This window comes from Hyperolius riggenbachi, chromosome 5, assembly GCF_040937935.1.
Source record: "Hyperolius riggenbachi isolate aHypRig1 chromosome 5, aHypRig1.pri, whole genome shotgun sequence".
In the NCBI taxonomy this organism is placed as follows: Eukaryota; Metazoa; Chordata; class Amphibia; order Anura; family Hyperoliidae; genus Hyperolius; species Hyperolius riggenbachi.
In genome coordinates this window covers 411888139-411903767 of record NC_090650.1, presented here as the reverse complement: position 1 = coordinate 411903767, position 15629 = coordinate 411888139, and the positions used below count along the sequence as shown (strand labels likewise).

The 15629-nt window shown below is 50.4% G+C and overlaps 2 protein-coding genes across 5 annotated transcripts in view; one reads left to right on the top strand and one right to left on the bottom strand.

Annotated features, from left to right (window-relative positions):
* The window catches only part of COL14A1 (collagen type XIV alpha 1 chain), a 430812-nt gene that overhangs the window by 352850 nt on the left and 62333 nt on the right, over positions 1-15629 (bottom strand). The window lies entirely within an intron of this gene.
* Positions 861-5539, top strand: LOC137519453 (proteoglycan 4-like). The gene is made up of 5 exons (XM_068238408.1): positions 861-896; positions 2673-3004; positions 3167-3607; positions 3794-4550; positions 4634-5539. Exons 1-5 carry the CDS (start codon positions 861-863, stop codon positions 5537-5539), a joined length of 2472 nt encoding a protein of 823 aa, XP_068094509.1.

Genomic DNA, 15629 nt, shown 5'->3' with positions numbered 1-15629 from the left:
ACGTTCCAGCACTTTTCAATGAAAAAAGTACAGAAATGTAAATGAAGAAGTGATATCAAAATTATTTTGAGTATTTTCTTGCTTTCTGGTGGCTTAAAAAGCATTTTATCAACAAATTTAAAAATATCACCTTGGAGAAAACTCAGGTGAAAAAGTGAATTGCATATGGCCCTAGGTGTGATAAGTTTAGGTGTGATAAGTTTAGGTGTGATAAGTTTAGGCATGATAAGTTTAGGTGTGATAAGTTTTTAGGCGTGATAAGTTTAAGCACCAACTGGGTTAGCACCGCAGTGCACAGCTGATCAAAAGTTTTGCGCTAGCAAAGTCTGGTGCACTTTGCATAGAGTTTAATGGCGCTGCTTTGCGTGGGGGACTTTGCGCGCGTAATAAACTTATCTAAACTTAGCATGCCTAAACTTATCACACCTAAACTTATCATGCCTAAACTTATCATGCCTAAACTGAGTTTAGGCATGATAAAAATGGTTATCACGCCTAAAGTCTTTAACTGGGTTATCACCGCTTTGTGAATTGAGCCCAGTGTGTGCCTGTGTACAGTCCACCAGGGGGCGCAAAGCTGGTACTGACCATACTGTATATCTACAAGACTCCAGGACAACAGGCTTATACTGTATCTTGTACATCCACACATTGCCATCCTCAGACCTCTGCAGGACCATCACAGTGTATACATTTCTCAGAGACAATCCTGACCTTTGCTTGCAGCTACCTGAGATGTCGCCCAACAGTGAAAAGTGGAAATGCGTAGTCTGCACCACCCTAACAAGAGCGGGCCGACAGCGGCTGCCTCCCATCACATCAGACAGGATATTGTGCTGTTCTCCTTCCCAGGTATGTTAATGACATTCTACAACCTGCAGAGAGATGACACCGAGGTCAGTAAGTGCTATGAAACCGGAGTCGCACCAGGGTGACAAGTGAAAGGCATTCGAACACGTCTGGAAGAGGAAACCGCTCGACTCTCCGTTCCAGAGACGTAAGAAGACGGGAAAAAAAAACAGGAACTGGCCTCTTCATATGAACATTTCACACTGTAAAACGGAAAACCCACAGGAAAATGTAACATTTCTGTGCACTTTTGCAGGTGTTTTTGAGTGTTTTCTTTTAGGACCCCTACTTTTTTGTGTCTCCCCTTGCATGTGCAGCCCTCCTTCCGTTTACAGCAGGGTCGGTTATAGACTTTCTGCTGCCTGAAGCAAACTTTGGAGGATGCACCCCCCCCTATCCCACCCAGAAACGCTGATATATACAGGTGAACCTCAAAAGATTACAATATCGTAAAAGGTGAAACTAATATATGAACTAGGAACATGGGCGTATCTGGATAATATAGAGCCCGTGGCAGACATTGAAATTGCGCCCCCCCTCCCCCCCCCCCCTTCACCTCTAAAACAGCATCCTTTCTTGCGTAAATGTGTTATGGATGGTTGCCTGTGATTTTTGGCCCAGGATATTACTGAAGTTACTTTTTTAGAAATATCTCTTTTTATTCCCTCTCTGTCTTCTTTTTTAACACTAAGTCAAGTACACCCTACATACATAAATTAAGTAGCCGTGTTCCCCAGATAACAGAATTAATGTGATCTGAGGTCTGAGTGAGGGAGAGGCATGGGGGCAGGCATGGTGATGCAGCACAGGGACAGGCATGGTGTTACAGCAAAGGGGCATGCATGGGTCGCAGTATAGGAGCAGGCTTGGGGAAGCAGCACAGGACGGTTCAGCACAGGGACAGACATGGTTTTGCAGCACAGGGGCAGGCATGGGGCACAGCACAGGAGCAGGCATGGCACCCATGGTGCTATGGCGCCCATTGCATGACCTATGCATGCACCCCCAAGATACGCCACTGAATAGGAACCCTTTGCAGGTGTTTTGGGTGAATTAGCCGATCAGAGTCTGACACTTTGGGCTTGATTCACAAAAGTGTGATAACTCACTTATCACGCCTAAAAACTCAGTTATCATGCCTAAAATCTTTGCACGTGCAAACTAGGGTGCTAAGTAGTTTGCACCCTAGTTTGCACGTGCAAAGCTTTTAGGCATGATGACTCAGTTATTACCCTTTTGTGAATCAAGCCCTTTCAGCCTACAATATTGAACATTTTCACAATAATTTGATGGACTGAGATTCTAATTTTGGGGTTCTCATAAGCTGTAAGCCATAATCATCAAAATCATAACAAATAAAGGAATTAAATATCATGATGTGCAAGTAAAGAGTCTATTTCATATATTAGCTGAATTACTGAAATAAATGAACTTTTGCAGGATATTCACATTTTTTGAGTTTTACCTGTACAGTGGGATGCAAAAATTTGGGCAACCTTGTTAATCATCATGATTTTCCTGTATAAATCGTTGGTTGTTACGATACAAAATGTCAGTTAAATATATCATATAGGACATGGCTTTTCAACCGGTGGTACGCATACCGCTGGTGGTACTTTAACACTTGTAAGGTGGTACGCGCACAGCTGCACTGCCTCTCCGGCTCCCAGGGCTGCCCCTGCCACCGCTATCTGGGCCCCACTCTCCTCCCCACAATACTACCGGATTTCAGATCAGCGGCATAGGAGATGGCGCGCACACTACTCGCGTCTGGGTTACTACGAATGCGGAAGTGACGTCATTGGTCACTTACACATTCGTAGTACACCAGGCGCGTCACTGATCTGAGGTCTGGTAGCCTGCACCCTGACCAAGCCAGCAACCTGCACCCCGACCAAGCCAGCAACCTGCACCCTGACCAAGTCAGCAACCTGCACCCTGACCAAGCCAGCAACCTGCACCCTGACCAAGCCAGCAACCTGCACCCCGACCAAGCCAGCAACCTGCACCCTGACCCAGCCAGCACCCTGACCAAGCTAGCAACCTGCACCCCGACCAAGCCAGCAACCTGCACCCCGACCAAGCCAGCAACCTGCACCCTGACCAAGTCAGCAACCTGCACCCTGACCAAGCAAGCAACCTGCACCCTGACCAAGTCAGCAACCTGCACCCCGACCAAGCCAGCAACCTGCACCCTGACCCAGCCAGCACCCTGACCAAGCCAGCAACCTGCACCCCGACCAAGCCAGCAACCTGCACCCCGACCAAGCCAGCAACCTGCACCCCGACCAAGCCAGCAACCTGCACCCTGACCCAGCCAGCACCCTGACCAAGCCAGCAACCTGCACCCCGACCAAGCCAGCAACCTGCACCCCGACCAAGCCAGCAACCTGCACCCCGACCAAGCCAGCAACCTGCACCCCGACCAAGCCAGCAACCTGCACCCCGACCAAGCCAGCAACCTGCACCCCGACCAAGCCAGCAACCTGCACCCCGACCAAGCCAGCAACCTGCACCCTGACCAAGTCAGCAACCTGCACCCTGACCAAGCAAGCAACCTGCACCCTGACCAAGTCAGCAACCTGCACCCCGACCAAGCCAGCAACCTGCACCCTGACCCAGCCAGCACCCTGACCAAGCCAGCAACCTGCACCCCGACCAAGCCAGCAACCTGCACCCCGACCAAGCCAGCAACCTGCACCCCGACCAAGCCAGCAACCTGCACCCCGACCAAGCCAGCAACCTGCACCCTGACCCAGCCAGCACCCTGACCAAGCCAGCAACCTGCACCCCGACCAAGCCAGCAACCTGCACCCCGACCAAGCCAGCAACCTGCACCCCGACCAAGCCAGCAACCTGCACCCCGACCAAGCCAGCAACCTGCACCCTGACCAAGCCAGCAACCTGCACCCCGACCAAGCCAGCAACCTGCACCCTGACCCAGCCAGCACCCTGACCAAGCCAGCAACCTGCACCCCGACCAAGCCAGCAACCTGCACCCCAACCAAGCCAGGAACCTGCACCCTGACCCAGCCAGCAACCTGCACCCTGACCAAGCCAGCAACCTGCACCCCGACCAAGCCAGCAACCTGCACCCCGACCAAGCCAGCAACCTGCACCCTGACCCAGCCAGCAACCTGCACCCTGACCCAGCCAGCAACCTGCACCCTGACCAAGCCAGAAACCTGCACCCTGACCAAGCCAGCAACCTGCACCCCGACCAAGCCAGCAACCTGCACCCCGACCAAGCCAGCAACCTGCACCCCGACCAAGCCAGCAACCTGCACCCTGACCCAGTCAGCAACCTGCACCCTGACCCAGCAAGCAACTTGCACCCCGACCCAGCCAGCAACCTGCACCCTGACCCAGCCAGCAACCTGCACCCTGAACCAGCCAGCAACCTGCACCCTGAACCAGCCAGCAACCTGCACCCTGACCCAGCCAGCAACCTGCACCCTGACCAAACCAGCAACCTGCACCCCGACCAAGCCAACAACCTGCACCCCGACCAAGCCAGCAACCTGCACCCTGACCCAGTCAGCAACCTTCACCCTGACCCAGCCAGCACCCTGACCCAGCCAGCAACCTGCACCCTGACCCAGCCAGCAACCTGCAGCCCGACCAAGCCAGCAACCTGCACCCCGACCAAGCCAGCAACCTGCACCCCGACCAAGCCAACAACCTGCACCCCGACCAAGCCAGCAACCTATACCCTGACCCAGCAAGCAACCTTCACCCTGACCCAGCCAGCACCCTGACCCAGCCAGCACCCTGACCCAGCCAGCAACCTGCACCAGCCAGCAACCTGCAGCCCGACCAAGCCAGCAACCTGCACCCTGACCCAACCAGCAACCTATACCCTGACCCAGCAAGCAACTTGCACCCCGACCCAGTCAGCAACCTGCATACCGACCAAGCCAGCAACCTGCACCCTGACCCAGCCAGCAACCTGCACCCTGACCAAGCCAGCAACCTGCACCCTGACCAAGCCAGCAACCTTCACCCCGACCAAGCCAGCAACCCGCACCCTGACCAAGCCAGCAACCTGCACCCTGACCAAGCCAGCAACCTGCACCCTGACCCAGCCAGCAACCTACACCCTGACCAAGCCAGCAACCTGCACCCTGACCCAGCCAGCAACCTGCACCCTGACCAAGCCAGCAACCTGCACCCCGACCAAGCCAGCAACCTGCACCCCGACCAAGCCAGCAACCTGCACCCTGACCCAGCAAGCAACTTGCACCCCGACCCAGCCAGCAACCTGCATGCTGACCCAGCCAGCAACCTGCACCCTGAACCAGCCAGCAACCTGCACCCTGACCCAGCCAGCAACCTGCACCCTGACCAAACCAGCAACCTGCACCCCGACCAAGCCAACAACCTGCACCCCGACCAAGCCAGCAACCTGCACCCTGACCCAGTCAGCAACCTTCACCCTGACCCAGCCAGCACCCTGACCCAGCCAGCAACCTGCACCCTGACCAAGCCAGCAACCTGCACCCTGACCAAGCCAGCAACCTGCACCCTGACCAAGCCAGCAACCTGCACCCCGACCAAGCCAGCAACCTGCACCCTGACCCAGCCAGCAACCTACACCCTGACCAAACCAGCAACCTACACCCTGACCCAGCAAGCAACTTGCACCCCGATCCAGCCAGCAGCCTTCACCCTGACCCAGCCAGCACCCTGACCCAGCCAGCAAGCTGCACCCCGACCAAGCCAGCAACCTGCACCCCGACCAAGCCAGCAACCTGCACCCTGACCCAGCCAGCAACCTACACCCTGACACAGCCAACACTCTGCACCCTGACACAGCCAGCTCCCTGCAACCTAACTCAGCCATTACTCTGACCTAGCCAGCCACCTTCACCCTGACCCACACAGCTTCCTGTACCCTGACTCAGCCAGCACCTTGAACTACCCAGTGCCCTGCAGCCTGACCCAGTTAGCACCCAGCACCCTGATACAGGCAGCATGCTGCCCCCCTGGGTCAGGGTTTTGCAGTCATTTAGATCCCTTCTGTAACATGAGGCAGCAAAAACCTGACTCATCTAACCATGCAGCGCATCACTATCTGCTAAAAATTGCTATGTGATACAAGTGGTAGCTTATTTTATGGTTGGTTGTTGTTGTTTTATGTGTTCTTTACGCCTAATTGTAGTCGATCCTTGACAGTTGGCTCCTCCCACAGCCTGTCATGACCACACCCATTTTTTGCCGGTTTTGTGGAGTCACTGGTGGTACATTAAAAATGCCATGTGATAAAAGTGGTACAATCCGTGAAAAGGTTGAAAAGCCCTGATATAGGAGACACACACAGTGGTATTTGAGAAGTTAAATGAAGTTTATTGGATTTACAGAAAGTGTGCAATAATTGTTTCAACAAAATTAGGCAGGTGCACAAATTTGGGCACCACAAAAAAAGAAATGAAATCAATATTTAGTAAATCCTCCTTTTGCAGAAATTACAGCCTCTAAACTCTTCCTGTAGGTTCCAATGAGAGTCTGGATTCTGGTTGAAGGTATTTTGGATCAGTCCTCTTTACAAAACATATCTAAGAGAGCTGTCCATGCTCGGAAGCCATCAAACCTGAATGAACTAAGTTCATTCAGGTTTGATGGCTTCCGAGCATGGACAGCTCTCTTTAACTCACACCACAGATTTTATATTATATTCAGGTCTGGGGACTGAGATGGCCATTACAGAACGCTGTACTTGTTCCTCTGCATGAATGCCTTAGTGGATTTTGAGCAGTGCTAAGGGTCGTTGTCTTGTTGAAAGATCCAGCCTCGGCGCAGCTTAAGCTTTGTCACTGCTTCCTGGATATTGCTCTCCAGAATCTGATAATACTCAGTGGAATCCATGCATCCTTCAACTTTTACAAGATTCCCTGGCCCTGCACTGATGGGACCACCACCATATTTTACTGTAGGTAGCAGGTGTTTTTCATGGAATGCTGTGTTCTTTTTCCTCCATGCATAACACCCATTGTTATCCCCAAATAACTAAATTTTACTCCACAGCACCTTATTCCAAAATTAAGCTGGCTTGTCCAAATGTGCTTTAGCATACCTCAAGCGACTCTGTTTGTGCTGTGGGTGGAGAAAAGGCTTCCTCTGCATCACTATTGCATACAGCATCTCCTTGTGTGAAGTGCACCGAATGGTTGAACGATGCAGGATGCACAGTGACTCCATCTGCAGCAAGATGATGTTGTAGGTCTTTGGTGCTGGTCTGTGGGTTGACTCTGACTATTCTGACAATTTGTCACTTCTGTTTATCTGAGATTTTTATTGGTCTGCCACTTCAAGCCTTAACTTTAACTTAACATGTAGTCTTCCATTCCCTCAATATGTTCCTAATTGTGGAAACAGACAGCTGAAATCTCTGAGACAGCTTTCTGTATCCTTCCCCTAAACCATGATGGTAAACAATCTTTGTCTTCAGGTCATTTGAGAATTGTTTTGAGACCCCCACGTTGCTACTCTTCAGAGAAAATTAAAAGAGGATGGAAACTTACAATTGAACCCTTAAATACTCATTATTGGATTCACCTGTGTATGTAGATCAGGGGTCACTGAGCTTACCAAGCAATTTGAGTTCCAATAATTAGTTCTAAAGGTTTGGAATTAATAAAATGACACCAGTGCCCAAATTTATGCACCTGCCTAATTTTATTTGAACAATTATTGCGCACTTTCTGTAAAACCAATAAACTTCATTTCACTTCTCAAATATCACTGTATGTGTCTCCTATATTATATATTTAACTGACATTTTTTATCGTAACAACCAACGATTTATACAGGAAAATAATGATGATTAACAAGGTTGCCCAAACTTTCGAATCTCACTGTATCTAAATGCCCGGAGCGAAGGTCAGTCTATTGGCCTGAGTAGTGACGTAAGGACAGCAGTCTTCATGACCACAGGGAGGCAGGGAGGAGGGGCCTGGAATTCTTCCTCTTCCTCCAAGGCAATCCTCCACTGGATCTGCCTTTCAGACTCAAACATCAGTGCAGTGACAGTGATGGCCAAGACTTATCTCTTCCACCATCGGCTCTCTCCAGTGTTCCTGCTGAAGCCACTAGGTTTCCAATGGCCTTGGGCTTCCTCTCAAACTCAGTTTTCTGCAGATACCAGAGGGCACCTAGTGGCTGTAGAGGGAGCACCGGAGAGATCTGACGGTTGAAGGGAGGAACCCCGGCCATCACTGCTGCCACACTGATCTGTGGGTCTGAATGCATACAGCCAGGGGAGGGGGGTCCTGGTGGAGAAGGGAGACATCTGGGCTCCTTCTCTCCACTGAACACAGAGAGGTTATGAACGTAGGTAGGGGCCCCCTAAAAATTGTGCAGGGGAGCCCTTGAGATATAATTATGCCCTGGACCCCTTACTCCTCTACAATATTCCTAGACAATGGCAGCATCAAGCTACATAGCCAGTAGCCAGGGCAACCATAAGGTACCAGATGAGGGGTAAGAGAGGCTCCAGCACAACACCCCCCAGCTTTGAGCCCTGTGTTCTGCTTACCTTTCTACACCCCATTGTCTCTATGGCTGAGGAGAACTTTAATTGTGAGTGGCCACGCCAGGGACATAGCGATAGGGTGGCCACGCCTGGGACATTGAGATAGGTTGGCCACGCCTGGGACATAGGGATAGGGTGGCCACGCCTGGGGCATTGTCACACACACGCACGCACGCACATACACTATCCTGGTCTATGCTTATCTGTCCTTGTTGTCTCTGATTGGACAGTGGGTGAGGAGAAGTCCAGGAGATGCTATGTGGCAGAAAAGACAGTTATTGTAGGCTGAGTGAGCGGTGCTGTGGTTGGTGCAATAGAACCTAGGTTCTCAACGTGTGGTACGCGTACCCCAGGGGGTATTTCTGATGGTTCCAGGGGGTACTCGGGCTTGATATACTTAACCAAGAATAACAAATGTAGAGTTTTAGAAAATGATAAATCTTATTTAAACAACATCAAATTAGTGTTTTAGCTAATTAAAAGCAATAGTAAATGCTTGGAAATGGTTTAGAACCAATTATTATGTACTACAATTAAATATATGTTTGTCAAGGGGTACTTGTGATAATGTTTACTATGCTGGGGGGTACTTGGTAAGTACAGGGGTTTAAAAGGGGTACATACCAATAAAATGTTGAGAAACACTGCAATAGAACATATCATTAAGGCCACTCCAACAAGCCAGGGCAAGGTAAGGAGAGGGGTCAGGGTTTGGACTGTTACAGGGGTGGGGGTGCCCAATTATGTTATTTGGAAACATGGCTGCTGAATGTTAGGGCATAATGCTTCCTAATTAAATGATATGGAATGTAGTACTAATCGTATTCAGGAACAAGGTTGCCTAATTATCGTATGTTATTTGAAGGCATAGCTGCGTAATTGTTGTTGGGAAGAAGCTGCCTTATTTCAATATTAGGGAACTTGCTGTTTAATTTCGATATTTGAGAGACATGCTGCCTAATTATATTATTTCAAGGACAAGCTGTCTAATATTGTTAGTGGGGGGAGCATGCCCAAATTATGTTATTTCCTGGGCTAAATGAAGCCTCACAATTCTATTCCCCTGCAGTGCAGGAGTTCCTGGCAATGAATATGAATAGACTGTAAATCGGCTCCACATCAGGGTGACATTGGGGTTGATTCACAAAACGTATTGCACTGATTATCTCACTTTACTTTTTAACTCATGATGTATCTCTCCAGGGGGTTTATTGCGCAGACAGTACATGGCGATATTGTTGTTATTACCGCCAGCAGTGAACACACAGTAACACACTGTAGTAATGCTCATGTTAATCATGTACCGCAGGTCCTCCGGAGGCGCCTTTGCTGGCTTACAACACAGAACAGTTACTCCTGTTATAGCCTGAGGAAGCGGGCTTTTAATCCACGAAACGCTTTGCAAAGATTGCAAAGCGTTACAAATAAGAGTATTTTCTGATAATCGAGTCTACTTAGGGAGTTAAGTCCTCCACTATCTTCCTTTTTAAATGAATTTTAGGCATTTTACTCTGCTTCTGGTGCCTCTGTTCATTGTTTTATCACATGGTCTAGTCCATCCTTGGTGGAGGGGTGTTACTCCCACCCCCTTTTCCTGTCTACATAGAGCGACTTTTATCCTGAGTGGGGTTGGGTCAATCCCCCCACCTGCCATTACAGTAGTTGCCTTAGTGGTAACCTGCTTTTGTGAGTACTCATCTTTACTCATTAAATCTTCATTGTACCTAAGATACTACACTATCAAGGGCTCTTGATTGTCTTTGTTTTAAATTAGTGCATTAAGTTTAGTAAATCAACCTCAATATCACCTCGATGTGGAGCCGATTTACGTTCTATTCATAGCCACTGCCAGGAACTCGTGCTCTGCAGGGAAATGGAATTGTTAGGCATCATTTAGCACACAGGTCAGACCAGGGTCCACGTACCTGAGAAATGGGCAGGAAATAAAAATATTTGCCTGCATCTGGCTTCCTAAGCTTGATTCATAAATACAAGGTTAAAAATAGTCCTTGCCAGGTGCAGTGGCTGGTCCTCGTGCGATGTCCTGTACAGTCTCCCTCCCCGAGGAGGCCTACAACGTGTGTTATTCCTGGCCGGCGGCTCCAGCGGTGGGGGCACGTGTCCTCACACCAGCAGCCTGCTCCTGGGCCCATTAAGATGTTCAGACGCAGCGGTCAAAAGAAGGGGCTATGACTAAAGCTTGCAGACTGTGTTTCCTGTCTTTGGTCTAAAAATCGAAACCTGAATCCGGGCCAGGAATTAGCTGGAGACAAGTGAGGAATTTAGTCAGAGGAAAATAAACAAGCAGTAGACGTGATGAGAAGAAATAGTCAAGAGGCAAGGTAAGAGTACGCTCCGTACACATGGAAATTTTAAGGGACATCTGAAAAAAAGAGGAGTGTGGAGGGAACTATCCCTGAATCTCTTTAGTGTTGTCTATTTTAAAAGCCTGGCTGTTGTTCTGCTCCTCTGCCACCAGTACTTTCTTTATCATAAACCCAGAAGGTCAGATCAGGTGTGATGATTCCACTGGCTGCGTGCTTGTTCCAGATGTGAAACTCAGAAGATGCTGGCGTAAAAAAAAAATCATCATCCTTGAAACCTTCACCTGTCAGTGTCCCTGTGCTGCCATGCTTCCTCTCTCCATCCTGCACCTATCAGTGTCCCTGTGCTGGTGTGGCTCCTCCCTCCAGCCTGAACCTATCAGTGTCCCTGTGCTGCCATGCTTCATACCTGCAGCCTGCACCTATCAGTGTCCATGTGCTGCCATGCCTCCTCCCTCCAGCCTGCACCTATCAGTGTCCATGTGCTGCCATGCCTCATCCTTGCAACCTCCACCTATCAGTGTCTTTGTGTTGCCATGATTACTCCTTCCAGCCTGCACCAATCAGTGTCTCTGTGCTGCCATGCCTCCTCCTTCCAGCCTGCACCTATCAGTGTCCCTGTGCTGCCATGCCTCCTCCCTCCTGCCTGCACCTATCAGTGTCCCTGTGCTGCCATGCCTCATCGTTGCAATCTTCACCTATCAGTGTCCCTGTGCTGCCATGCCTCTTCCTTCCAACCTGTACCAATCAGTGTCCCTGTGCTGCCATGCCTCCTCCACCCAGCCTGCACCTATCTGTGTCCCTGTTCTGCCATGCCTCCTCCTTCCAGCCTGCACCTAATAGTGTCCCTGTGCTGCCATGCCTCCTCCTTCCAGCCTGCACCTATCTGTGTCCCTGAGCTGCCATGCCTCCTCCTTCCAGCCTGCACCTAATAGTGTCCCTGTGCTGCCATGTCTCCTCCTTCCAGCCTGCACCTATCTGTGTCCCTGAGCTGCCATGCCTCCTCCTTCCAGCCTGCACCTATCAGTGTCCCTGAGCTGCCATGCCTTCTCCTTCCAGCTTGCACCTATCAGTGTCCTGTGCTGCCATGCCTCCTCCTTCCAGCCTGCACCTATCTGTGTCCCTGAGCTGCCATGCCTCCTCCTTCCAGCTTGCACCTATCAGTGTCCTGTGCTGCCATGCCTCCTCCTTCTAGCTTGAACCTATCAGTGTCCCTGTTCGGCCACGCCTTCTTCTTTCAGTCTTCTCCTATCAGTGTCCCTATGCTGCCATGCCTCCTCCTTCCAGCTTGCACCTATCAGTGTCCCTGTGCTGCCATGACTCCTCCTTCCAGCCTGCACCTATCAGTGTCCTGTGCTGCCATGCCTCCTCCTCCCAGCCTGCACCTATCAGTGTCCCTGTGCTGCCATGTCACTTCTCTCCAGCCTGCACCTATCAGTGTCCCTGTGCTTCCACGCCTCCTCCTTCCAGCCTGCACCTAAGTGTCCCTGTGCTGCCATGCCTCCTCCACCCAGCCTGCACCTAACAGTGTCCCTGTGCTGCCATGCCTCCTCTTTGAAACCGTCACCAATCAGTGTCCCTGCGCTGCCCTGCATCATCCTTGCAACCTTCACCTAACAGTGTCCCTGCCTTTTCCTTCTAGCCTGCAGCTATCAGTATCCTGTGCTGCCATGCCTCCTCCTTCCAGCTTGCACCTATCCATATACTGTGCTGCCATGACTCCTCCTTCCAGCCTGCACCTATCAGTGTCCCTGTTGTGCCACGCCTCCTCCTTCCAGCCTGCACCTATCAGTGTCCCTGTGCTGCCACGCCTCCTCCTTCCATCCTGTACCTATCAGTGTCCCTGTGCTGCCACGCCTCCTCCTTTCAGCTGGCACCTATCAGTGTCCTCTGCTGACATGTCTCCTCCTTCCAACCTGCACCTATCAGTGTCCCTGTGCGGCCACGCCTCCTTCTTTCAGTCTTCTATCAGTGTCCTGTGCTGCCATGCCTCCTCCCTCCTGCCTGCACCTATCAGTGTCCCTGTGCTGCCATGCCTCCTCCCTCCAGCCTGCACCTATCAGTGTCCCTTTGCTGCCATGCCTCCTCGCTCCAGCCTGCACCTATCAGTGTCCCTGTGCTGCCATGCCTCCTCCCTCCAGCCTGAACCATAAGTGTCCCTTTGCTGTCATGCCTCCTCCATCCAGCCTGCACCTATCAGTGCCCCTGTACTGCCACGCCTCCTCCTTCCAGCCTGCACCTATCAGTGTCCTCTGCTGACATGTCTCCTCCTTCCAACCTGCACCTATCAGTGTCCCTGTGCTGCCATGTCTCCTCCTTCCAGCCTGAACCTATCAGTGTTCCTGTGCTGCCATGCCTCCTCCTCCCAGCCTGCACCTATCAGTGTCCCTGTGCTGCCATGCCTGCTCCTCCCAGCCTGCACCTATCAGTGTCCCTGTGCTGCCATGCCTCCTCCTCCCAGCCTGCACCTATCAGTGTCCCTGTGCTGCCACGCCTCCTCCTTCCAGCCTGCACCTAACAGTGTCCCTGTGCTGCCATGCCTCCTCCACCCAGCCTGCACCTAACAGTGTCCCTGTGCTGCCATGCCTCCTCCTTGAAACCGTCACCAATCAGTGTCCCTGTGCTGCCCTGCCTCATCCTTGCAACCTTCACCTATCAGTGCCCCTGCCTTTTCCTTCTAGCCTGCAGCTATCAGTATCCTGTGCTGCCATGCCTCCTCCTTCCAGCTTGCACCTATCCATATACTGTGCTGCCACGCCTCCTCCTTCCAGCCTGCACCTATCAGTGTCCCTGTGCTGCCACGCCTCCTCCTTCCATCCTGTACTTATCAGTGTCCCTGTGCTGCCACGCCTCCTCCTTTCAGCTGGCACCTATCAGTGTCCTCTGCTGACATGTCTCCTCCTTCCAACCTGCACCTATCAGTGTCCCTGTGCGGCCACGCCTCCTTCATTCAGTCTTCTCCTATCAGTGTCCTGTGCTGCCATGCCTCCTACTTCCAGTCTGCACCTATCATTTTCCTGTGCTGCCATACCTTCTCTTTTCAGACTGCACCTATCAGTGTCCCTGTGCTGCCATACCTCCTCCTTCTAGCTTGAACCTATCAGTGTCCCTGTGCAGCCACACCTCCTTCTTTCAGTCTTCTCCTATCAGTGTCCCTAAGCTGCCATGCCTCCTCCTTCCAGCTTGCACCTATCAGTGTCCCTGTGCTGCCATACCTCCTCCTTCTAGCTTGAACCTATCAGTGTCCCTGTGCAGCCACACCTCCTTCTTTCAGTCTTCTCCTATCAGTGTCCCTAAGCTGCCATGCCTCCTCCTTCCAGCTTGCACCTATCAGTGTCCCTGAGCTGCCATGTCCCATACTTCAAGCGTGCACCTATCAATGTCCCTGTGCTGCCATGCCTCCTCCTTCCAGCCTGCACCTATCAGTGTCCCTGTGCTGCCATTGCATTTGGGAAATCGCAAAACTATACTTTATCGCTAATATATTTTTGGGGGAGGTTGAGGTTTGGTGTGAAGAGGAAGATTATGTTGGGGGAGGCTGGGGTTTGGTATTAGGAAGAGAATTATGTTGGGGGAGTTTTGGAGTCCAAAACCCAACACTAGCAAAGATGGTGACACACAACTGTATTCTTAGTAATAGAAATACTCTGTGCCATGCTAAATCCATCAGCACCTAACCATCACGTACCTCCATATTCCCCTCACGCCAAGCTTTCTGCCTGATATGAACAAAAAATGAACCCATAATCCTTTGCTTTTTCTTAGACCTTGTTTGCACAGGCGGCTCACATGTGTTGTGCCAAATATAGAGCCATTCCCTTGTCTCGCCCCAGGAGCTTCCTCTCTATTTCCATCAATTAGAATGGTGTGCTACCTGTTTATTTTATCAGCTGGTCACATGCCAGTGGTAAAATAACCAGCTCCCCAGGAAGTGTTCCATCTTGTCCGAGTTAAAGATAGCAAGCTATGCTTCAGATAAACAATCAATGTCTTAATATATCCTACAAGAATCTCCTGTACTACAGATCAGTGAAGCTGATATTTTCATTTTCACCGACCGTTTCACAAGGTGTACAACAAGCAAACACAATGGCGGGGATTCCACAAAAGGCCATTCAGTATTTTTTTTCCCTTCTGCTCGTGGACACAACATATGTCTTCCCAGGAAGGTGAGAAATTTTAGCCTCAGAAAATGCGCAAGAAGACGTATATCGCGTGTCTCTGTGAGTCAGAATCAACGTACGAAAACCACGTGAATTTTAGGTTTTATGTTGTTTTTTTTCATTTTTAATTCAGTCATGAGAATGTAACAAAAGAAGACTTTGTGATTTGTGTTAACCTTAAAGCAGAGTTAAAGTAATACTGAAGCAAATAAAAAAATAAGCTTTTTGTCCGTAGGCCTTCTCAAAGGACTAGAGGACATGATCTGCACATGGAGGAAAAACGTTTTCGCCATTTATTTAGGAAAGGGTTCTTTACAGTAAGAGTGATTAAGATGTGGAATGCATTGCCTCAGGAAGTCGTTATGGCAAACTCTATACCTGCATTTAAAGGGGGCTTAGATGCTTTCCTTGCGTTGAAAGACCTCCATGGCTACAATTACTAGGAATGCCCAATGATGTTGCCATCTGGAGTCGGGAAGGAATTTTTTCCCTTTTGGGGCTAATTGGACCATGCCTTGTAAGTAGGGGTGCTCGGATACCCCTTTTCAAAATCCGGATTGACCCGGATCCAAATACCCAGATATCCGGATCCAGATCAGATATCCGGATTTGGGCATTTTGGTATCCGACCTGGATTGGATATTCGACCCCTCTATCCGGGATATCCAGGCAAATTCGGATATCTGGATAGAAAACCTGGAAGTGCCCTTTAAATTGCTTTAAAAATGTTTTTTAGGGTCAATGAGGCATCATTATTTTTTA

What these genes read in the sequence shown, in the direction of transcription:
- LOC137519453 (XM_068238408.1), top strand. Translation starts at nt 861, where the DNA reads ATGACATTCTACAACCTGCAGAGAGATGACACCGAG. An exon ending in GCAACCTGCACCCTGACCAA is followed by an intron (nt 3,005 to 3,166) that starts GTCAGCAACCTG and finishes ACCCTGACCCAG; the next exon opens with CCAGCACCCTGACCAAGCCA. An exon ending in GCAACCTGCACCCTGACCCA is followed by an intron (nt 3,608 to 3,793) that starts GCCAGCACCCTG and finishes ACCCTGACCCAG; the next exon opens with CCAGCACCCTGACCAAGCCA.